Source organism: Pseudonaja textilis, chromosome 13 (assembly GCF_049901715.1).
Source record: "Pseudonaja textilis isolate UNSWEBS1 chromosome 13, rPseTex1.2, whole genome shotgun sequence".
Taxonomy (NCBI): Eukaryota; Metazoa; Chordata; class Lepidosauria; order Squamata; family Elapidae; genus Pseudonaja; species Pseudonaja textilis.
The window spans coordinates 1,194,616-1,218,920 of NC_142002.1; the positions used below are offsets into that span (position 1 = coordinate 1,194,616).

Sequence of the window (24,305 nt, forward strand, 5' to 3'; positions counted from 1 at the left end):
ACAGGGTGGGAACGCATTGCCTTCTGGGTGCAGGCATGTGAGCGCACGTGCGCCAGCGCGCACACAATTTTTGGCACAGGAGCTCAAAAAAGTGCTAGCCACCACTGCTCTAAAACATATGAAGAACGGTTGCAGGAACTGGGCATGGCTCGTCTAATGAAGAGAAGGACCAGGGGAGACAGGAGAGCATCTTCCAATATTTGAGGGGCTGCCCCAGAGAGGAGGAGGGGGTCAAGCTATTCTCCAAGGCACCTGAAGGCCAGACAAGGAATAATGGATGGAAACTGACCAAGGAGAGATTCAACCTGGAAATAAGGAGGAATTTTCTGACAGGGAGAACAATCAACCCATGGAACAGAAGTTGCCCTCGGAAGTTGTGGGAGCTTCATCCCTGCAAGCTTTCAAGAAGAGACTGGACAGCCATATATCAGAAATGGTATAGGCCAGGGTTTCCTGCTTGGGCAGGGGGTTGGACTAGATGACCTACCAGGTCCCTTCCAACTCTGTTGTTCTGTTCTATTCTAAAATGGATTAGATATGTAATGGATTAGATTGCAATATACTCTTCAGATGAAAACAAGCAAAACATCTCTTTGTATTAAGACGCTGGGAATCAACAACAGGAAAACACTTTCCTCCTATGGCAACAATGTGCCCCTTACATGTTCTGTTTTAGAAAGACATATAAAATATTCCTGAAACAAAGAGCAGTCTATAGTTGATTTTCCTGTGGAACTGAAGGGCAAAGGATATCGGCCATCTGAATTTTAGCTCACACAAAGTTCATTGCTTGTACCGCTATTTTCCAAATCTAATCTGTTCGATGAAATTTCTTGGGAGAACCCTTGGTATTATGTTCGTTCCAAACCTTTTACTTGTGCTTAATAGAAACACCATAATTACACAGTTAATTAAATTAGACCAAAATAAAAAATAACCATGTATATTTTTTATAAAAATTTAACCCAGTTTTCATCGTTCAAAATAAATTCCACGGCTAGGTCTTCCAAGGCACACTATAAAAAGTAGGACCGCACATTGACAGTTTTCACATCATTATGGCTTCGAAGAACCGAACTTTCCGAGCTGCTGAACCAGCTAATACACAACCAAGAAACTCCAGCATGAGGACAAGCCAACAAATCCATTCTATTTCACATCATTTGATTATGTGTGATTATTTGTTTCAAGCATCATTCGGTAAACTACAATGGCACGTTTCAAAAACAATACTGTAATTTGTAAGTAATAATCATTGCTTTCATTAAAAAAAAAAACACAGCCGAAAGCAAAGGAATAGTTTATCATTGAATTCTAGAGTTGGAAGAGGACATTGAAGCCCAAACCCTGCTCCATCTACTGGGTGTTCTTCAAAATAGCATTTCCCTCCCTGGGATTAAACATACACTTGCCATTCTTAAAACACTTTAGTGGCTTACAAGACAATTGTTAAATGGTGGATTCACAGGGAAGAAGGCAGGCACAACAATCCAAAATGGAGGCAATGCATGTTTTTTACAATATTTTGCATCTATTTGAAAAAAAGGAAGTTTATAGCCAAAGGGCAGAATCCACTTCCCCCTGGTGTCCTTTACTGGTGCCCTTACTGGTGTCAAAGAGACAGCAGTAACAGATCATCTTTGCAACGTGATAAATTAGAATTAAGACCTGGTTTTCACATTCAAGGTTTTTATTTGTAGTACAAACACATACACCTGTGCCCAGAATGTCTTTCCCCGAATAGAACTGACCCATTTTTTAAAAAATGACAGGAGACCATTCTTCCACATTTTGACAAAGTGACATTTAAAATAATGGCATGTGCTTCCAAAAACCTGTAAAAACTCTTGCTATAGGCTGCTGACGTTTCGGCTAAAGAGATGCTTTTCCCAGGTCAAACATTTTTTTCACACAATCAAGTTACTACAGAGAATTAACAAGATGGCCTTGGGAAGGAGGCATTTCGGGGCGAGAGGATCCTAAATGGAGCCATGATCAATAGACTGAAAACTCAACATTATTTTCAGGGCAGGACAATGTCAATTATTCTTCCCTGATCCTTCCTGCTACAATTTTTAAATATTATTTCTAAAAAAATATGAGCTCATCTTTTGCAAAAAAAAAAAAAAAAAAAAACCAAAACCCTTGCTTGCCAGATAGTTGGAAGATAGTAAGAAAACGCATCTCAGATAAAATTCTAGGTGAGGGGCCTATCCAAAACCACCGCGCTTATCCATCCACACATAAATACCCACAGCATTTTTGCTCGACTGAAAAAATACTTCTGCATAAAGAACTGAGTTGGAAGAGTTGTGTCAATATTCTTTTTTCTTCTAAGAATCAATGAAAAATATACTATCAACAAGCCCGTTCTCTTGTCTGAATTTCTGTCTCACGGGAAATCATCAGTTTTCATTTCATTGCAGAAATTAGAAAGAAAAGTTGGCTGTATTGGTGGGAATGGAAAAACGTTTAAAAAAAAAATATAGGCTGGTGAAGAATACATTTCCCTGGATTGTTATATGTGTCAATAAAATCCCAGCAATAATTCTCACCTCCACCTACTCCCCCCCCCCACCTCCCACCCACCCCCACTGGATGACTCCCCAGATGGCTGCATAGGTACGTACTGGCTCGATCTATCAAATGCAAAACACTTGGCAGATAGCTGCTTAAAGCATTCTCGGCTGTCAATGGTGAAACCCGTGTGCGTCAGAGTGCGGTATCAAAATATTCTACCCTTATTCGAATGTAGGGTTTGCTCTGTTCTCCTCTAAGGGAAAAAGACCTGCCACCAGGTGAGCTATTTGGAAATCAAAGCAAAAATATCAAAAGAGCTGACTGGTGTCTATTCACGCCTGGAAAAAAAAAAAATGGAAAAGGAGATCCAGACTATGTGCCCGACATTTTTATCTGACCCTTCATGGAGGGAGAGGGAGAGATCACCATCTAGGGGCGGATTCCTAGTGGAATTCTACAAATTCTTCCAACGCCTTGGGGATCTGATTGTGGTAACTGATACGGTGAACCCGCACGGCCCGAGCAGCCAGGCACTTCAGACTCAATTTCATTTGAGTCTTCAAGAGGATTTCGGACACCCCCGTCGTACTTTTGTCGAGGGGTGTTTTTTTCTGTTTGTTTGTCATATCTGTATGAGCACCGGCCTCAACCAAGCTGATGATGATAGAGTGCAAGGTCAAGAAGTCACTAATGGGCCTGTTGTACTGGACTATGACGTGCAGCGGAGTGTTTCCCTCGTGGTCCACCGCGTTGACGTCCGCGCCACAGTCCAGAAGTAGTTTGGTGACCAGGGCGTTAGGGAAGCTGCAGACGTCGTTGGTGTGGAAGTCATCGACTGGCGTACCGGAGTTGACCGCGTGGTGCAACAAACTAGACCCATCTCGTGTCCTGGGATCCAGGTGGATTAAGTTATAAATCTGCTTATTAATTCGCGACTGTTCCTCATCTCTACACTGGGTTTTGGTTGAGATGCACACCAAGTACAAGAAGGTAAAGATATTGCATTCGTAGTTGTCCATGGCTGTGTGGAGCTCAGCTTCTGGAGAGCTTTTGACCCTGAACATGCCTTGCTCTATCTCCAGGACGCTACATCTCAAGACGCTCTCAATGTCCTTGGCTTTCACAGGCTCGTTCAAGTGTATCATCTGAGAGAAAACTTGGGCGAATCGGAGGAGGTCCTTGTGGGTGTTCCTACTGCCTCTCTGTCGTAAATGCAAAGCATGGAGCCAGAGCTTAATACACTGTTCGAACTGCATGTTGTCGGCATAAACAGCCCCACGGTAAATAATTGGGTGCGACACATCGATGTTATCAGAACCCAGGATCCGCTCACGGACAATGAGTCCCTCCATGTGCAAAGCATCTCGGTCCTGGCGAATGCGTTCTAACTCCTGAGGAGTTCGGCATTCCGTCCGGTTGCCATAGGCTTCAATCTGGGGCAGGATGTCCTTCTCTATAAGGTTCTCGCTATCTCTGTACCGCTCGAGCATGGCTAAATATAAATAATGATAGGTTTTCATGATGTCATAATTTTCCCGGTCGTTTGCAAAGGAGGCACCCAGGAGTTCCAAAGCTTCGATCCGGCTCTTGCGGTCGCAGTCCGCGTGGGCCAACAGCAGCTCCACCACATCAGCTTTGCAACTCTCTGCGGCGGCCTTCAGAGGCGTCATGCCATGGCCGTTGACCATCATGGCAGACTCCCACTTGACCAGCTCCCGGACAATCTCCAAGTGACCCGCCTCCGCTGCAAAGTGCAATGCTGTAGCGCCACAGTGTGCTTTGGCATTGGGATCAGCATGCTGCTCTAGAAGGAAGCGCACCACGTCGACATGGCCCTTGTAAGCAGCGATCATAAGGCAAGTGTTGTCATACTTGTTAGCAATGCTAATGTTGGCATTGTTCTCCACCAGGTACTTGACGATGTCCAGCCTGCCGTCAAAGCAGGCAGCCCGCAGAGGGGTGGAATTGGTCACGGTAGTGTGGTTAACGTTCGCCCCATGGCTTACCAAAAGCTTGACAACTTCGAAGTGGCCGGCCCCAGCTGCGCACCACAGTGCTGTGGCTCCATCTATGACGTAACTATGGAAAAAGAAGAGAGATAAATTGTGTACAACAGCTGTAATTTTAGCACAGGCTTAAAAGTAAGTCCACGAGAAACAAAGAGATGGAGCTTCTCTGTTCAGAGAGACAATTCAGAAGGAGGGAGAGTGCAAAGGACGAGTGTGAAATGAAAGACCAAGGACAGCCTTAAGGATTGTGCTTTTGTGTAGGCACAACACCAGGGTAGCTATATACAGTACGTTTTGTACACTGGAGAGTATAAGGCTAGTTTTAAAAGCGCAATTTCACACAACAGTGAAACAGTCAAATCCATAAATAGGCCAGCTGGTAGGAACTATTTGCCAGCAATATTAACAGGCAGTTTACAAGATACAACCACGGCATATAATAGAGATACTAAACAGCACTATGCCTATTCTGAACAGCTGAATGATAACTGATCAAAAACATGTGCACTGGATCTAATAGACCAGCTGTGGTCCTTAAGTATGTTCTTTTATAAGAAATGCAGGACTCTGGATGGAAAAGCCCCCAAATTCTGAGAAACATCACCCAAGTTTAAGCAAATGCATGCATGAAAAGTTCCTGGGGAGAAAGGGAAGACTTCTACTCACTTAACTTTGTTTAAAAGGGTGGTAGCGATTTAGTTAGCCTGCTCAATTGCAATTATAATCTCAGGAAAACTCCATGATATAAACCAGGAGACAAGTTCATTTATTGAAGGGATGCAACCGTACAGCTTTTCGTGAAGTGAAGCAAAGGTAACTAGTAAACCCAAAGTATGTCAACCAACTGAACATAAGCTTATTATGCAAAAAAAAATTAATAATAACAAAAAAGTTGAATTAGCAGAATTTAAACGTGTTTTGTGTGCGTGTTTTTGTTTCTGGCAGAGTTCATTTTTTATTAATATTCGTTTCATTAACAATAAGTCTTTATTGATTAGCCCTTGGGCCATATCAAAGTGCAAAGTTCCAGCAACGATTTGTTACTAAAATTTAATAAAAGCAATTCAAAATGGAACTTGATAAAATACAATTTAAAATGGAATCTAGACAAAACACGATTTAAGATGAAATAGTAATAAAATACAATCCAAAATAAAACTGTAATAATGTACAATAATTTAAGGTACGGATAAAATATAATAACATTACATTTCGGAGTCGCCCTTGCAATCTCGCCCAATCAATCGCACATATGCAGATCTCAACCGAATCGCTTCGTTTGAATACTGCGCTACTTTAAATGTTATTTTCAAGTTCTGGCCGGACATAAGGTGAGTTATTTTGATACGGGTATCCCAATGGGTCATTCGGTGTTTCATGAAATGACAACCAAATTGTATCTGGAATTTGGCATGATTTATCTTCTTAGAAGAGGCAATTATGGCTCAATGTCACTGTTTCACAGGAGGCCCCACTTCACGCTGCCGTCCCTCCCACCTTTTGCCGGACAGGAGGTGCGTGGAGGGAAGTTACTTAAAAGCAACAGGCAGCCTCCTGGCCCAGGGAAGCCCTTGGGTTCCAAAGCCGTTTAAAGGAAAGGAAGAAATGGAGCCTAAAAGTTATTTATTCCAGCCTGAGATGAGGAACCTTCTACAGAACCTATGCTGTGGCTTCATCCAAATTTGCTTTGCCAGGGAATTGTTGGGGTTTTTTTTTTTGTTTTTTTTTAAATTCTGCAGCTCTTTGGCTTGCCTCTTCCAACCTATCGTGGATCTGCAGAGTGGAACAGAGGAAGCCCCTTCAGGATTCTCTTCTGAAATACTCCACAGACTCTCCAAGAGTTTCCCCTGGATACCAAGGCAACTGTCTGCAAGGTGTCCTTCGAAGGTTATCCCTGTGAACTAATACGATCATTTAACAGAGCTCCTTTAACAGGCCTGATGGGATGGAAGCAAAGCAAGTGAAATTTAGCTGCAGGCTCTACCTATCGAGTTCCCAGTCCCCAAAATTCAACCTTGATAGCTCTTCAAATTAGGAGTTTTCAAAGTGGCCTTCCCTCCTCCAATTAGACAATTTCTGCTGTTTAATTCTCCCTTCTCAAAACAGAAAAAAAAATAGCTTCTGTACTCAAAAGATTTTAACCCGAAATCACTTTCATTTGATCTAAGTAGACGTTGTCCTATCTCACCTAATCCATTCCACCAGGAGCAGAGAGCAAGTGGGGTGTCTGGCTGCACTTAGGTGTCTGCCTAAGCTCCCCCTCTCCTTGGTGGTATGTCCCACAGCTCTCAGCAACCCAACTCTTCAGCGATGTCACAGAAAGAAATTATCAAGTAGATTTGGGCAAAAAGAGAGAGAGAAAGGTGGCCAGTGATACAGCAAATACTGTGTTTCCCCAAACAGACGACCTATCCCGAAAACAAGCCCTAGGCCCATTTTCACGCCTGCGCCTAATATAAGCCCTACCCAAAAAATAAGCCCCAGTTATGAACAAGGTGGGGCGAGGCACACATGTAAAAATCAAGCTACGGTCGGGGTGGGGTATGGAGCTGCCCCATGGGCTCTGCACTCGGTTACCTCAGGACCACTGCAACCAGGGCTCCCACAACCCAACACCTGTTGTCCCGCTGTCTGACTTCGTCTGTTGGCTGCTTCCAGTCACTCGTGGCCAGATGCCACATGGCACATCGTGCTGGTGACACCGCTCGTGGTAGGACACCGTGAGGCTTATTTTACTGGGGCCGCCACTTGTGGCAGGACACCATGAGGTGCAGTGCATCAGTGTCACCGCTCACAGGCACAACAGCACAACAACACTACAAAGCCACCCACCGTGAGCGGCAGCACCCGTGCAATGAACCATGTAGCGTCTGGCCACGAGAGGCCACAGAAGACAGGCAGCAGCACAACAGGTGTTGGGGTATGAGAGGCCTGGCTACGGTGGTCCTAAGGTAAGTGGGTCTCCCAAGGACCTGGTGCTTAGTTTGGGCTCCAAAAAAAAATAAGACCAGGTCTTATTTTCAGGGAAATACAGCTATGTACATGGGAAATGCTCAGCATTGCATGTTTAAGCAGTTTGTATTTGTCCTTTGGTATGATATCTTTAAATGAAATGAAGAATTTTAGCTTCACTGAAACAAGGTCTTCTAAACCAGTAAAATGCCAGTCTGACTGGAAAGAACAGAATAAGAAAATTGAAATGCACCCAGATTCTTTCAGATGAGATCTTTAAGCCATTATTCCAACACTCCCAATGCTTCCCCTCAGGAAATACATAAAGAAAGCTGTAGAGTTGTAATTGCAGGAATGTTCCAATCTCGGATGGCAAACCTCAGATAAAGAATGTTTCCAAGCAAATACAACTCAGGTAAACGAAGTCACTAATCTAAAGGAGGATTAGAAAGAGGAAGTAAACATATGTTAGACTTTAACTAGAGATAATTAATTGTATGGATTACTATGCTAAACAATAATGAAAGTTAAGCAGTAACCAAAGTTAACCAATGATGGAGGATAATTAAAAATGTGTATAAATGCAAGACTAGATTCCAATAAAGATCATCATGATTCAGTTGTTCATGATCAAACAACTCGACTGCCTCGTCATTACAACAGAAGGCCTCCTTATCTCTGCCCACAATATTCCACCAAAATACAGAGTGGCTTCTGTTTCAAAGGCTTCTTGTCTTTTCTTTTTGCAGACAGTAAAAATGTGGGAAACACCAGGGTTTCTTCACGGGTGGAGCTCTTTTTCTACAAAATATTAACATCCCTGAATCTAATGATTGCAGTCTGCAATAACAGGAGGTTCAGAGGGAATGAAATGATAAAAATGCCCAGGGGTGAGAAATTTGACAGCCATAGCAGGACTCTCCAACCTTGGCAACTTTAAGCCTGGTGGACTTCAATTCCCAGAATTCCCCAGCTAGGAGTTGAAGTCTGCCAGGCTTAAAGTTGCCAAGGTTGGAGAGCCCTGAGCCACAGGATGGCAAGCCCTGCACATATCACCTCCTGTTGCACGCAACTTATCCCAAAATTTGGGGCAATGAGTCCAGGGTCATACTACCTACGCCCCTTCCTAATTACAGTCCAGCAGGATCAGAATTGCACAAATTACTCCTAGGGAGCAAACGAGAAACCTTTTTGGCTGGCCTCATTCTTCCACTTGTAGGGATTGGGGACCATGCCATCCGGGTGGAAGGAAGATGTCCACCTAACCAGACTCTCTCTCTCTCTCTCTCTCCATCTCTCCCTCCATCTTTCCCTCCTTCTCTCTCCCTCCATCTCTCTCTATCTCACCCTCCATCTCTCCCTCTCCCTCCATCTCTCTCTCTTTCCCTCCCTCCTTCTCTCTCTCTCCCCTCTCTCCCTCCATCTCTCCCTCCTTCTCTCTCTCTCCTCCATCTCACCCTCCATCTTTCCCTCCTTCTCTCTCCCCCATCTCTCTCTCCCTCCATCTCTCTCTATCTCACCCTCCATCTCTTTCCTCCCTCCTTCTCTCTCTCCCTCTCTCCCACCCTCCATCTCTCCCTCCTCTCTCTCTCTCTCATCTCTCCCTCTCCCTCCATCTCTCCCTCCTTCTCTCTCTCTGAACCGGACCGCGCTCCCCTCGCCCCCCGGGGTGCCTGCCTGTCCGGGCCCCTCGGCGCACCTACCCATCGAAGCGGACGGTGCCGGTCTGCTGCGTCTGCACCCGGTAGTGCTCCAGCAGCAGGCGGACCACCTTGGCGTGCCCGTTGCGCGCGGCGATGATGAGCGGCGTGGACCGCTGCCCGCCCTGGTGCGTGACGTGGCCGAGCAGGTAGCGGACGTCGCCCTCGGAGCGGTTGAGCAGCAGGGCGGCCAGGGTCAGCACCCGGCCCTCGCTGGCCGCCTTGTAGACGTAGCCGGCCAGGCTCTCCATGGCCGCCTGCTCCTGCAGGGACCGCCACCGCGCCCCGCCGGCCTCCCCCGGAGGGGCCGGGGCCGGCCGGGGCTCCTCCCGCTCTCCCCCCTCCGTGGCTCCGCAGCGGGCGCGGGCATGCGGGCCGGCCCCCTTGGGGTCCGCGGGGGCGCCGGCGCTCCTCGTCGTCCCGCCGCTCCCGTCGCCCACCATGCGCGGCCGGTCAGACGGGCCCCATGGCCGGCCGTCTCCGCCTCTGCCGGGCAGCGCGCCTCCTGGGAAGGGGCCCTCGGGGCGCAGCGTCCGCCGGGAGCGCCGGAGCGCCCGTCCTGCCCGCCGGCCGCGATCCTGCAGGAGCCCCGCGGAGAGCGGGCGGCGGCGGAGGCGGCGGCGGAGGCGGCACCGGGAGGCGCTGCGAAGGGCCGAGCCGCGGAGGCCTTCCCGGAGCGCCCAGGAAGGAGGACGGGACGCTTCCTGGCATGCTACGGGTGCCCGGAAGGGTCGCAGCGCTGTCCCAGCGGAGGGGCGGGCTTGGTAGCTACGGAACGTCGGAAGCGCCCTCCCGGCCGTCCAATCGGCATCAGTTGTTCTTAGCGCCCTTGCATGGTCCCGGAACCTAAAGCAGCCGTCCAGTCCTCGGCAAAACCAATCCGTCCCGGAAACCGCTGCTCAGACGAAGTGGTTCCGGGGCCCGAACGGTCCTGGCTGCTGAGCGGTGGAGCTGTCTCCGGTCCGGCCTGGTTCCTTGGGGGGAGAGTGGCAGGGTGGCGACGTGGATGGAGCAAATGTCACGCTGGCCTCCCTGCACGCGCCAAGCCGCGATTTCTTTGTGTTAAAAAAACCACAATCCTTCGATTGCAAACTACTATGGGACTCCTTGATCTAAACCTGGCGCGTCGGTGCAAGCTCAGCCGTCAAAATCTTTTCAGGCTCTTGTTGGGCTCCGCAGCCTTTTGGGGGAATGACAAGGCTCTCCCTCCAAGCCACCAGCCCCGCAGCTGGCGTAAAACGTGACTGACACAAAACCCGCAGGACCTTTTGCAATTCCTGACCCGACGTCAGGATGAGATCCTTTCCTTGGTCCAAGCGTGGCAAGGGAGAACTTCTTTCCCTTCTGGCTTTAATTTAATCTCTGTTAAAATAACTCGACTCCCATGCAACTGAATGTGTGGCGTACACAACCCTGTTTGTTCCACTGGATAAATTGTGTTTTCACCCTGGTCTGTGATTGTAATAAACTCTGTCTATATGTTCGACCGTATGATAGGGGGACGTGTAGTTTTACTTCTAGGGCAAGAATATAAAAGCTCTATCTAAGCAGGATACAAAACTTGAAAGTTAAGAGAAAAGTGGATTCTGAGGTCCGGGTGGAATTTCCTATGTTGCACTGGAACTATTCAGCATTTGTCACTTGTTGTGTAAGTTGTCTCTTTTGGCAGAAATAGCAGCAGCATTGCTTTCCTTGTCTCTTGCTAGAGCTGCCTGTGACTTGCTCCAGAGGCCTTCAGGGGACCCAGCCTTTGTCCTGCTTTGTCATTTGTAGTACCAGCTGCCTCAGTAATGTGATCTTGCTAATTGGACCTGAGGCCTGTTCTATATTGGTTTCAGTAACAAAATGAATAGTTAATTCAGAGTCCTGCAACTGGAGAAGTTGCCACCTGTAGAAATAATACAAGGCCAATTTCATGTATTATGTACAGACCTGATTCAGCCACAAGACTCTTTCCACAGCCTGCACCAAAGAGGCATGGGCAAAAAGACTGCGAGACTCCCTGCTGCAAATATTTCCACTTGTTCTTCCCCCATCCCTCATGATCCTTGGTAGGATCTTTACTCTTAATCTCCCAGGATAGATTATCTGAATATGGTAATTCATGAGCAATGCACGTGCATCAAAGAAGCTCCTCAAATGTTCAGGCTGGCAGGCAGAGTTGTTATGCCACAAAAGCAGGAGTGAGAGGATTTTTTCCCCATTCTTTGAGGTTTCTCACTGCATAAATATCGTCATAAATTGGATTGCTTCCATTCGAGAGTGAGCAAATTAAAGTTCAGGAGTGAGCCAATTGTTGCAGTGTACTCTGATTTGTGCAATTTTCAGTGTACTTATAAATATTGGCTTCATTATCATCATTTTAGCCATTGTTTGTGCACTGCAGGATGAAGGCCTCTTCCATGTTTCCAACCAATGCAGTCCTGAACTTCCTTTTGCCACTTGGCCCACCATCCTTACCGATGTCATCTTGTTTTAGGTCCCTTTCGTGGATCCTTTTGATCCAGTGGGATCCATTCTATGACTACCTTGGTCCACCTGCCATCATTTCTTCTTGCTATGTGACCAGCCCACTTCCATTGCAATTCTTTTATTCTCTTGATGATATACTTTAGTTCTCTAATCCACCTGCAGGTTTTTCTATCTTGTCTTGTAATACTGAGCGTGTATCCTTGCATGGCTGTTTACGCCGCTCACAGCTTTTTTATGGATTATGAGGTTAGTGTCTGTGTTTCATTGGCATACTAGAGCAGGTAGTATACACTGATCAAAAACGTTTCTCTTCGGGCAGAGACAGAGGCTGTTCTTGAAAATTATGCTTAGCTTACCAAATTGCCTGCCAGCCAGATTTCATTACTGACAGCAGCAGAATACCTTGAATGTGGAGGTAGCCAGAGTACTGTCAGATCATCCTCTTGCTCCTCAGCTATGCATCACTTAGGAACAAAGTTTGAATCAGAAGGAAGGTTGGACCACAAATTGCTGCTGCAAACTATCATAAAAGTAAGAGGTTGAAAACTCTTGGGTTACTGGCTCAGGTTTTAGATGGTACTAGTCTTATTTTATTGTCTTGTATTATCATTGACACATGAATATATGGAAGGTGAAAGTTTTCTGTTACTTGCTTTTTTACCACAAAACTCTTTCATGCCTAACTGAATTAAAGGGAAAAACACAGTAAACTACAGTCAAAAGGAGAGATTGCCTACAAAAAATGGTTGCTTTTTTCCTCCGCTGCCCTTACAAAGCAGAGAGATTGGAGAAAAATCTCAATGAAGATCTGAAGAGATTAAGTTATTTTTCTTCTATAGCAGTGGTTGCCAACTGAGACAATTTTGGGGGGCCGCAGAGAAATCTCACCCCCAGAGCATCCCCCCAAAGCAATTAATCCAGGCTGTGCAGGAACACAAGGCTGCACCGCCCACATGGCCCATGGGAACCCTCTCTGCCCACTCACTCCTTACCAGCAAACTTGCCTGCTAAATTGCTATTTTTCCTTTTTCAAACCAACATCTGTTCTGCTGTGCCAGGAGATTTACTGTAGATTAGCTAGGAAGCAGGAAATGGTTGGATTTTGTGCTTTCTAGCTAGTCCTTAGATCTTTGGCTCTGCTTTTAAGTACAGCCGAATCTCCCTTAGGACTGAAGATTTGCTTGCAAGCACATTCAGTGCAGACTCAAGGCAAGCAAATTCGAGAGACTAGATAGATAGATAGATAGATCACTGAATGATTCTATGAGCAACTCAATCTGCCTGTCTGCTTTGCCTGATTTTGGGTAAAAGCTGCTTTTTTATAAAAAATCCAATATTTATATAAATTTCTATAAATATTGATACAAGCCATGCCCAGCCAGTCACATGATCACCGAGCTACACCCACAAATTAGGCCACACCCACAGAACCAGTTAGTGGTCCCTGGGATCTAAAATTATGCGTTTCGTGGTCCACGAGGTCCAAAAGTTTGGCGACCCCTGGACTAGATGACCTCCAAGGTTCCTTCCAACTCTGATTATCTGTTACTTTGTTACAAAGTTATTTCCCATTCAGGAGTCCGACAGGCCATGGATGAAAACCGTTCTTCAGCTATATATATATATATCCATCCATTCATCCATCTATATCTATATCCATACCTCTAAATCTCTATCCATCCATCCATATCTATATCTCTAAACATGTCTATCCATCCATCCATGCATCCATATCTATATCACTGAATGTCTGTCTATCTATCCATCCATCCATCCATCCATCCATCCATCTCTATATCTCTAAGTCTCTCCGGCCTCTCTCGCCCTTCCCCGAGGAGCGTCTTCTTTTTCCGCTGAGGTTCAGCCACAGAGCCCCATTTTCCCAAGCCATTTGCTCCCAGCCGAGGCCGGGCTGAGCTGATCCGCAGCCGGGGAAGCTGGATCAACCCGCCCGCCGTTCGGAGGGGCGGCCTTCAGGGCTGCTCAGACCGACTCGGGCTCGCCTTTCCCAAAAGCTCGGCTGGCGCTCTATTCCCCGGGACGGGCACCGGACCCAGGAGAGCCGCCGGGCTCCTCCCGGGCCCACAAAAACGTCCGTCCGGCGTTTGGCAGCCCCCCGACGGGGCGGCCCGTGGGGCGAGCGGGCGGGGTCGGAGCGGAGCGGGGCGCGGCGGCAGGGACGGCGCTGCGGGGCCGGGCGGCCAGAGGGGGCAGCAGACCTTCCGCCGAGCCGGGGCCGCCCAAGCCCGACCCGCCGCCGGAGCGTCTTTGCCCGCATGGCGGCTTCCAACCGGCGGCTGCCATGAACGGCGACCGCAGCCCCGCAGGAAGGGAGCCTCCCGCCGCCGCCGCCGCCGCCGCCGCGCGACTCCCGGCGTCCCTGAGGAGGCGCCACCCGGGCGGCCGCAGGTGCTCCGTCCGTCCGTCCCCACCCCACCCCACCCCCGGGACCCCCTTCCCGCCGCCGCTCCCGGCCCCGGCTCTTGCCCACGGCCGCCGAGCAGCCCCCCGTGGACGGGCGGGCGGGTGGGCGGGAGCCGCTTCCCGGGCCGAAGGGTCGCGACAGCCCAGCCGGAGGGGGCAGCGAGGGGCCCCTTCGGAGCCGCCCGCGAGGGGAGCTGCGGGGCCCGAATGCCGGCGAGACCCGCTGCCTTGGGAACCCCCGGCCCGGCCCGGCCGGTCTCGCCCGACGCCCCGGGACCCTCTTGCTGCCCCCCCGAAGGGAAGCGGGGCGGGGGGTGGTTTTCTTCCTCGCTGCCTTTGCGGTTCGCCTTCTCCGCGGGGCCCGCAGAGGAAGCCCGGTTTTGGGACTCGGTTTTTCTCAAGCTCGGTCCCTTTCCAGGGGTGGCCGGACTACAACTCCCAGCCACTGGGAATGTGGCGGCTGATGGCTGGGAATGCTGGGAGTTGAAGTCTCTCGCGCCCGAGGTTGAGGAAACTCCGAAAGGGGCTTCCTTTTTCCCCCGCCCCCCGCGACGCCCGGACTGCGGGCTCTCTCGCCCTTCCTGGAGGCTGAAGCGCAAGCTGCCTCTTGAATATTCCCGGCGGAGCAGATTAAACAGCTAATCAGAGTTGGGAGGGACATTGAAGGTCCTCTAGTCCAACCCCGCCACCGCCGAAGCAGGAGACCCCACGCCAGGGGGTCTTCCGACTAGATAGCTTTTAAGACTTGTGGACTTCAACTCCCAGAATTCCTCCTCCAGTCATGTTAGCTCAGAGATTCTGGGAGTTGAAGTCTGTAAGTCTTAACACTTGCCAAGTTTGAAGACCCCTGCCATGCACCGTTTCTGACAGATGGGAGTCCAGTCTCTTCTTGAAAGCTTCCAGTGGTGGCCCTCCCAAACCCGGCCTTTTTCCCTTGTCCCAGGCCGTCCCTCCGGCCCTCAGTCCACGAGGGTCGTGCAGGATTCAAGTGGTTTTTTTTTGGCTCAGGCAGGGCTCCCCCAAACTTGGCCACTTTAAGGCTGGTGGGCTTCAACTCCCAGAATTCTCCAGCCGGCTATTTATATATGCCCACGCCATGAGGATAAATGACAAGTTTTGGAGATGGCTTATTATATATGCTGGTTGCTGATGAAAGCAAACTGGCCTCTTGCTATGATGCCGCATGTTGTTTTCCTCATTATCCTCATTTTTACTGCTTCGTTGCCAGTGTAAACTTGCCTCAACATTCGCTAAAACTTTTCTTTCTAAAAGAATTGGGGGCAGGGAAGCGTAGATGAGCAAATGGAAGGAAGAATATTATTTGTTCTGTATCTAGAGACAAAAGGAGAGGCAAAGCGGCGTTTCTGAAGGAAAGTGAAGATGACAGGAGGAACTTGCTGAGCTTGGAAAGAAGCTCTGGATTCATATTTTTAGAGAACTTGAGGATAAAAAGTGTTAAAAATAAACACAATGGTTAAACTTCACTCCGTGCATTAAGTCAGAGGTCTCCAGAGCGATGCTGGCTGCAGAATTCTGGGAGTTGAAGTCCACCAGTCTTAAAGTGGCCAAGTTTGGAGACCCCTGAGCTAAGGTTTGGTGGCATTTTGCACTCCTTTCCTTGGACCCGCCAATCTGCTCTGGGTTGGTTCCTGTCATCATCCGTCCCGTTCTCTTCGCTCCCTGCATGTTAGGCACGCGGGATACCAATGAAAGCGAAGCGGGCTGAAGCATTTCACAGAGTTGGAAGGGGCCCTGTATGGGTCATGTAGTCCAACCCCTGCCCCCAATATACATTCGGTCTTCATTGTGAGTTGTGCTGGGGAGGGGTGTACAAAGGGAGGCTCAGCCAATTTCATCGCACACAGGTTGTACTCTGACAGTAACGGTTGATTGATTTACAACGGTAGAGCTGGCAATTCTGAAAAGGCACATTCCAGGCTGGCTTCTTTTTTTAACCATCTTACGTTAGACATTCTGGATTTAAAGTCATGAAAATGGGCTAATTTTGGGGGGAAGGAAGCAATCTGTGTCTTTAGAAAAATCAGACATCCAAGAAGCATTAAAATGGACATGAGCAGCAGCGAATTTTTTGAGGCAAAGAGGGGTCTTGACTTAATGGATTCTCCCCCCCACCATCAATCCTTGTGGCATCTTGGGGTCAGGCAGGGGTGTCACCATAATCTATGATTAAATGAAAACAAGATATGTGCCAGGATTCCGGCAGTGACTCCCATTTAAATCATGAATATTGAGCCAAACTTCCAAAACTTCAAAAGGATTTATGGGGAGTTAACATGTCCGGCACTGTCTGAGTGTGGCCGACTCTGAGACACATCATTCATTGTCACCCTTGACCCTGGTTTTCCCCCCACCCCCTGGGCGTATCATAATTCATATTCTCCAATGGGACACATCCATAGCCCAGAGCCATCAATCATGTTCTCCAGTTAGAATTTTGCGTGGCAGAAACTTCAGTCACCTAGTTACTATCTTTGAAAACATTCATGGAATGCAGTTTCAGTTTGCAAGCTGCCACACTGCTCCCCTCTCCCTTTCTGTTGGTAACTCTAAAAAGACCATAAAACTCGTATTTTATGAGTTGAAAGTAAAGCTGTTTTGACACGACGCGCATAAAAACAGCTGGAGCTTTGATCACACCACTATGGCTGCTGTTTCGATTTTTTTAAAAAACCCTGCTGAAACTGCTAAGGACAGATGATCCTGTGGCGGCCAAAGGTTAGTGCGCCTGCATTCTGGGATGCACCAAGCCAGCCCAAGATGCAGTTCACAGAGATCAACTGAATTATGGCTCAAACAAGTGTGGAGACAGCTGCTGTGCCACCTTCAACAGGGAGGGTGGTAGAAAAAGATACCTTTTCCTCGCTTTTGTGTCTGTGTGTGTTTGTGTTGGTTGGCCTGACTTACATCCGTTGCCTTCCCGCTTTCACTCCCAGGCATGGAGCGATCCTCAAGGATGATGTTTGCAGGGATTCGTGCTTCCATTTTGATTTGTGGTTTTATTTCACTCTGCAAAACTGGGTCCTGGACTTTGGCCGGCCCATTGCCATGGTGAGTACCCCGGGGATGAGGTTGATTGACGTTAAGGGTTCGGAGGATGTAGAGGAAATGGCGCCTCTCCCTTGTTCTTCTGCCTTTCTCCAAATTGCATCAAATCTGTTCAGTTTTGTGAATGAATGAATGAATGAATGAATTCTTTATTGGCCAAGTGTGATCAGACACACAAGGAATTTGTCTTGGTGCGAATGCTCTCAGTGTACATAAAAATGTATATTCATCAAGAGTCAAGAATCATAAAGTACAACACTTAGTAATAGTCACAGGATACAATAAGAATAGAATAGAGTAAAGTAGGGTAGAATAGAGCAGAACAGAGCAGAGTAGAGCAGAGCAGAGCAGAACAGAACAGAACAGAACAGAACAGAATAGAATACTTTATTGGCCAAGTGTGATTAGACACACAAGGAATTTGTCCTGGTGCAAGGGCTCTCAGTGCACATAAAAAGAAAAGATATGTTTGTCACCTGTAACCCAGGAGGGAAAAGAAGGCGCCGCAGGCAGGACAGAGGTAGCCGAGCAGCTGGCCGGCTGGCTGGGCAGCCGGGTTCATGGTGGGAGGGGCTTTTGCTGAGCCCAAGATGGTTGTGGGGGTGAGGCACTTCGGTGTGACAGAGGGAAAACGTTGCTCCTCTTGAAAGTCCAGCCTGGCTGTTTGCTCCATTCTCATTTTAAAATGTTTACAAAAATGGTTTTACTTTGAAAGAAAAGAGAAAGGGGACATAACATGCTACAAAGCTTCCAGAATCACCTTTATTTTCAAGAAATCCTGGAAGTAAATTTTCAGTCTGATCTCTTTATCCTCATCTTGACATGCGTGCTCACAGGAAGCTAACTAGTACAGCCCCTGAATACGCATTTGAGTGTGAGGTCAGGATGGTGTGTTACACGCCGTTCTACAAATACGTCAACATGTCCCTTGGTTGATAGGCGTGCAAGGATGGCGGTGCTTCAATTTTTCAATGTAAGCGGTTTGTCGCTTGCAAATCCTCCTCCATATTCTGTAACGCATTTGGCAAAGAAGATTTGGGATTAGGATGTTTGCGTTGCTCTGAGATTAATTTTTCTTGGCATTGGCTTTTGACATTCCCTCCCTCTGTCTCTCTCGCCCACACAAACACACAGAGAAGAATATCAGCAAGCCAAGAGGGCCTTTATGGTCGACAGAAATCTGCCACAGAGAGCCCACCAGTTATGAAGGGGTGGCACAGCCTCCCTTTCTTGCTTCTTGCTTTATGCGCGCATGTGTGTGTCTCCCTCTGCAGATCGTCCTTCCCCTGGAGTGGTTTCCCCTGAACAGGCCGAGCGTGGGGGATTATTTTCACATGGCCTATAATATCATCACACCCTTTATTCTCCTGAAGGTAAAATAGCTGCTGGATTCTTCTTGCACAAAGTCGTCTAGGACAGTGTTGCTCAACCTTGGGGATTTTTTAAGATGTGTGGATGTCAGCACCCAGAATCCTCCCAGCCTTCATCTCCTTCGTGACTAACCCAAGAAAATCGGTTTGAAAAGATGGTTGAGTGAGTCCCAGAGGAAGAACCAGGAGAGAGAAGGCTGTCGTGTAGACGCCAGTCCCTCACTCCTCGTGATGGGACCGGAGGCCGATGTTTTGGCAACAGCCAAAAAGAGAGCAGAGAGGCTGAGTCGGTCTGGTGTGATCTCTAGGGCAGCCCCGGGTCAGCAGCTCCTCCACCGCATCCCCCCTAAATGGGTTGTCTCGCTAGTTTTAAGGGGAAAAGGGGCCCCCAGGGAACTTCCTCCATTCTCAGTGGGGGCAGGGCAGGGAGATACCGCTACCTCCAAGGGGGGGGGGAATTTAGGTTGAGGCAGCCCCCTCTTCTGCGGAGACTTTTTCCTCCGGAACAGTTTCTGACGGCTTTGGTGGGAGTTGGATTCCTCGTAGGAAAGGGGAGAAGGTTTTGGGGGGACTTTGGGGAGGGGCCTGACTTTGCTCCCCAGCCTCAGACCCCGGTGGCTTTGTGTGCAGCTGATGGAGCGCTCTCCCAAGGCTCTTCCCCGGTCCATGGTGTATCTCTGCATCATCATATTCGTCATGGGGGCCAGCATCCACCTGGTGGGCGACTCTGTCAATCACCGACTGATCTTCAGCGGCTACCAGCTCCACCTGTCCGTCCGAGAGAATCCAATCATCAAAAATCTCAAGCCGGAGACTCTGGTGAGAGAAAGAAGTTGGCTCGCTCTGCTTGTGACTCCTGACACTGCTAGTCTGGCTCCGTCCCTCCCTCTCTCCCTCCCTCCCTCGCTCTCGCTCTCCTTCGGTTATAAGCTGAGGACTATCTGTCACAACGGCCATGCTAAGCAGAGCTCTTGGGTGCCTGGCCCACCTGCCTTCGGTCTCTGGACTCTTCCAATTTCCTTCCTTTCCAGATCGACTCCTTTGAACTGCTGTACTATTACGATGAGCACCTGGGACATTCCATGTGGTGAGTCTTGGCTGCGTGTGGAACCGGCTCCCTTTCCCCGAGGCTGCGGGAAAAAAACGTGGCCTCACCTGGTCCCGTGGGCTAAGAAGGCGCGAGAGATGGGCAGTTGGGAGAGCCGGCAGCCTTGGCTCAGGTGCCTCCCTTGGCGTTCCCGTGGGGCTTGCCGCTCGTCGTGTTAAACCTCCTTTAGAGTTACTTCATCTCCTTCTTAAAAAGATTTCGCAGCCGCCCTTCGGGGCAAAATACTCAGCCCCTTCCCAAGAACAGAAATGCACAATTACACCTGCTCTGAAACAAAGAGGAAAAACAGTCAAAGGCCAGCCGTCCCGAGCCTAAAGTCTTGGGAATCTATTCTGGGATCCTTTTCTTCACATCCTGAAATATTGGTCTGCTTGGCTGCATTGTTCCCATGCAGTTGATTTCTTGTAATATGCTCCGTCTGTGGAGTTTGTGCCACCCAATCTCCTTGGGTAGACTGGAGGTACATTTAATCAATGCATTAAGATAGATAAGTAAATAATAAACCCCAGTGGGTTCCCCACCGCTTGACATCTTTCTAACAAGATCTTAATTGATCAAGAATTAGAATCATCATCATCTTTAACCACCCCATACTGCCTTGTGGGGTGGAGTCTGGGCAACTGAATAGAGCAAGCAGAGTGTTGGAATGGCCAGATGCCCTTCCTGTTGCCAGTGAGGAGTTTTGTTCATCAGATAATATTCTCAGTGTGCCCAGAGAGAGAAACAACTGCCTCTACCTAGGATCGAACTCATAGCCTCCTGATTGTGAGGTGAGAGCTCCACCTCTAGGCCACCTGGCCAAGAATTAGAATAATATTAGAATAATAGAGTTGGAAGGGCCCTTGGAGGTCTTCTAGTCCAACCCACTGCTCAAGCAGGAGACCCTATAACATTTCAGGCCAGTGACTAGTTTCTTCCTAAAAACTTTAATAATTAATCTGGTCACACCTGCATTACTGCTCCTGCTCAGCCTTTTGTGGAGCTGCTGGCTAGGTGAGACTTTCCACCAGGTAGGCCTGCACTTGTCTGAGCCCTCCTGGTGGGCTGTGAGAACCATGAGGGATGCGACAAACCAACAGTGCATTTTGATTGAGTTATCAAAGCCTAAATCAAGGATTTTTGGTGCAGGATTGCTTACTTAAATCCGTTTCTACTGCATTTCCCCATATTATTGGTTGGTAATCGGTGTTTCAAGCTCTTGGCATAGTTATTTCCCTTCTTTTCGTTAAGAAGTCCCTGGACTTTTGCCAAACAGGACTGTGGATTCTGTGAAAGGGATTTGGAGCAAGCCCGTCCTGCTTTGCGCGCAGAGCCCAGTTCTCTGTGATTCACCAAAGCGGCCCCTCTGTTTCCAGCTCTCCACATGACCCCGAGGAAAAGGTGCTGCTGCAGCTTTAAGAATCCTGTTCGTTTTAGTGGTTCGGGGCCTTAAAGCCACAGGATCTTCTTCCTGCCTGCGGAAACCAGTCAGCCGCCAGAGACGATAGAATACAGAGCTGAAAAAAAGCGGCTAAGACTCAGGAGGAATCTGTTAGTGCAACGTTTCTCAACCTTAGAGCGGCTTGAAGCTGTGTGTCAGTCTTGCCCCAGCTAGGTCCCTAGGAAAGAAAGACCCTCAACTCCACTTGGTTGAAGTGATAGGTTCTTTGACTGAGGATTAGTGGCTGCAAACGAAATGAGGCAAGGCTAAAGTTCCAGCGTGAAATGTTACGGTATTTCCCCCTTCTGCCTGTCCCTCCCCTCTTCAACGATCCGTCTTCGTCCAGTGGCGTTCCATGCAGGTGTTTTGGGAACCGCTTGGATATTCCATGCCACTCAATGCAATTCCCATTCCTTTCCCAGGCTCTGCGGCCTTGAAGGCTGGAATCGGCCAGTTTTCACACACACACACATACACACACACACACACACACACACACACCCCTTGCTCATCTCTACCTTCTATACGCCAATTGCTCACTTCCCCTCCCCCTTAACAATTTATGGAAGGATGTCAGCAAAGATGGCAGATTTGACAATGTGTGAATTTCGACTCCAAGGATTCCCCAGTCAGCTCTGCTGGATAGGGGATTCTGGGAGTGGAAGTCCATCCATCTTCCAGCGGGTAAGATTGAAAAATCTTGCGTTAGTGCCTTTTCTGACCAGCACATTTCATCCAAGTCATATGTCTTTGAATCTAAAAGGGGCGGCTCAGAAAAGGCGCTCCTACACTTCTCTGGATTATTTTTGGCCACCAAAGATGAAAGGGGCTCTCTTCTTACAAGTGAGAACAGGTTTATGATTACTGTAGGCTGGCAGGATTCCTGTTCCGGCTTAAATGTCCAGTCAAAATGGCTGGGTATTTCTGAGGGGTACAAATGGCAAAGGGAAGAAAATAGGGCTCTCTCACCGCTTGGTCACACTGCTAAGAACACTAGATACTCAAGGATGTAGGCACTGAGGCATCGAGTATCTTTACTGGGTCCAAAGAGGGTGAGGACTTCCAGGCTCTCAAAACTGTCTCTTCAGGCCATTAAACAGCTACTTTGTCCACTTGCCAAGCCAGAGGAACTGAAACGAGGTGTTAAAAACAGCAGGAGGCCCCTTTCCGCCTTATCCCTCACAACCTCTTGCAATGTTGTTCTCTTCACAGGTACATCCCTTTCTTTCTCATTCTGTGCATATATTTTTCCGGCTGCTTCATACCCTGCAAAGAACAACAGCCGAGAATCCCTGTGGCTGCTTTACTCCTCATTGGGCCCAGCAGCCTCTATTACTGGTAAGTGAGCCCAGGTGACACGAGAAGGCAACGAAACCAAGCCAGGTGTATCTGCTCGTGAGACAGTTGGTATCTCAGCTGGTGTCAGAATATCCCAAGTGGAACATAGAATAATAGCTGGAAGGGGCCTTGGAGGTTTTCTAGTCCGATCCGTGGCTCAAGAAAGTGGACAAACAGCTGTCCAATATTTTCTTTAAAACCTCCAGCGATGGAGACCCCACAACTTCTGGAGACGAGCTGTTCCATTAATTAATGGTTCTTATGTTAGGTGCATGTGTAAAAACTAATCTAGGGCTTATTTTCGGGAAAACACGGTAACAGGAAATTTATCCTTAGTTCTAGGTTGGATCTCTCTGGTAATCTTCCATCTGTTACTTCTTATTGTACCCTCAGGTGCTTCGAAGAATAGGTCAACAACTTCTCAGTGACCGTCCCTCAAATATTAGAAAAAGTCACCCCACAACTGCAGCAAGAAAGGTCATACAATGGGACAAAGCTCACCTAACAAATGTCTCATTAGCAGCTGACATTTTGGGCTCCATTGTGGTCCTAAGTCCAGGAGTACTATATAAGTCAGGGGTCCACCAAACTTGGCAGCCTGAAGACTGGCGGACTTCAACTCCCAGAATTCCCCAGCCAGCCGTACCTGTTTCTTGACCTCCGAAAGTGGAGAGAGAGATTGCAGAGGAAGGGATTACAAGAGAGCAAGCTATGCTGACTAGATAATTCTGGGAGTTGAAGTCCACAGGTCTTAAAGTGGCCAAGTTTGGAGACCCCTGGTACAGGTGAAGAAAGGAGTTGGGACGAGAGTGTCAAATTAGACTATGCCTTCAGTATTAGGTCTGCCCGCTACCCCTTCCCCCTTGAGAAGCTCACCCTGACCTCGTCCTGGGCTCCCTCCCTCTTGCAGGTACCTGGTGACGGAAGGCCAGATCTTCATCCTCTTCATCTTCACCACCTTCGCCCTGGTGGCCCTGGTGATGCACCAGAGGCGGAAGGGCCTCGTCATGGACAGCAACGGCCGCTTCCTCTTTTACTCCTTCCTCCTCGCACTGGGGCTGGTGGCCCTCTGGATCGGCTGGCTCTGGAACGACCGGATTCTCCGGAACAAATACCCCGGCATCATCTACGTCCCTGAACCCTGGGCCTTTTACACCTTGCACTGGAGGGATCTGCCCCCCACGAAGGCCGAGAGCTTTTGATGCGGTGGCTGCTATGTTATTTTGGGGGCACGGGGTCCTTTGGGCGAGCCAGCAGGGTTTGGGGTGGTGCCCGCAGAAGCCAGAGAAGGGAGGCTCGGCGTTCCTCCCGTCCACGGCTGTTAGGCCCACAGGAGCCTGAATCTGTGCGTGGATTCATTTGGAAGCAGGTTCTCCCAAACTGGGGGCTCCTCCCAAATCAGTCTTCATTGGGAGCCCTAGACCAGAACAAGGGCTCTGGGAAGACCCCTTGGAACCCAAACGAGAATCTACCCAATCTGCTGATCTGACATTCCTTTTGCACCAGGGTTTGTATTTTCCCCCCATGGTTTAAGTCCTGTGTGATTGAGGAGATGTCTGGTCTATGTAGAGTTTGTCAGAGGATGTTGGCTGGAGAAGAGAGCCCTGGAGACCCTGTCTGACTTCCGATGTTCAACCTGTCCCCTCATTTTACCTCATTTTGCCTTTTCCAATCTATGCAGAGATGGAAGAACCTCTTATTTCGTGCCGCTGCTCACTCTTGCTAAGTACGGTACGACGGCCTCTGCCTTCCGTTCTCAACCAGGTCTTTGATAGCTAGTTTGGTTGTTTACTCCTCAGGTTCATGGTGCAGGTAGATAGTATTAAGTCTGGTGAATTTTGAAACGAGATAAAAGCACTGAAGATTTTGACTTCCAGCCTCCTGGTTTTTGCGCTCACTAACATGCACAAGCAGCCGATACGGCTG

General features: G+C 48.6%; 2 protein-coding genes and 1 long non-coding RNA gene across 3 annotated transcripts in view; 2 read left to right on the plus strand and 1 right to left on the minus strand.

Moving 5' to 3' along the window:
• The window catches only part of LOC148124708 (uncharacterized), a 147,353-nt gene that overhangs the window by 120,337 nt on the left and 2,711 nt on the right, over positions 1-24,305 (plus strand). The gene's annotated exons all lie outside the window — the stretch shown is intronic.
• FEM1B (fem-1 homolog B) lies at positions 1,163-9,914 on the minus strand. Its single transcript, XM_026709390.2, has 2 exons — positions 9,185-9,914; positions 1,163-4,599 (listed from the first exon to the last, which is right to left on the minus strand). The coding sequence occupies exons 1-2, from the start codon at positions 9,622-9,624 to the stop codon at positions 2,964-2,966; spliced, it is 2,076 nt and encodes a 691-aa protein (XP_026565175.1). The 5' UTR covers positions 9,625-9,914; the 3' UTR covers positions 1,163-2,963.
• On the plus strand, positions 9,648-24,249 carry CLN6 (CLN6 transmembrane ER protein). The gene is made up of 9 exons (XM_026709395.2): positions 9,648-9,945; positions 10,034-10,141; positions 13,582-14,062; positions 17,032-17,146; positions 18,418-18,516; positions 19,144-19,332; positions 19,545-19,600; positions 22,254-22,379; positions 23,290-24,249. Exons 1-9 carry the CDS (start codon positions 9,648-9,650, stop codon positions 23,579-23,581), a joined length of 1,764 nt encoding a protein of 587 aa, XP_026565180.2. The 3' UTR covers positions 23,582-24,249.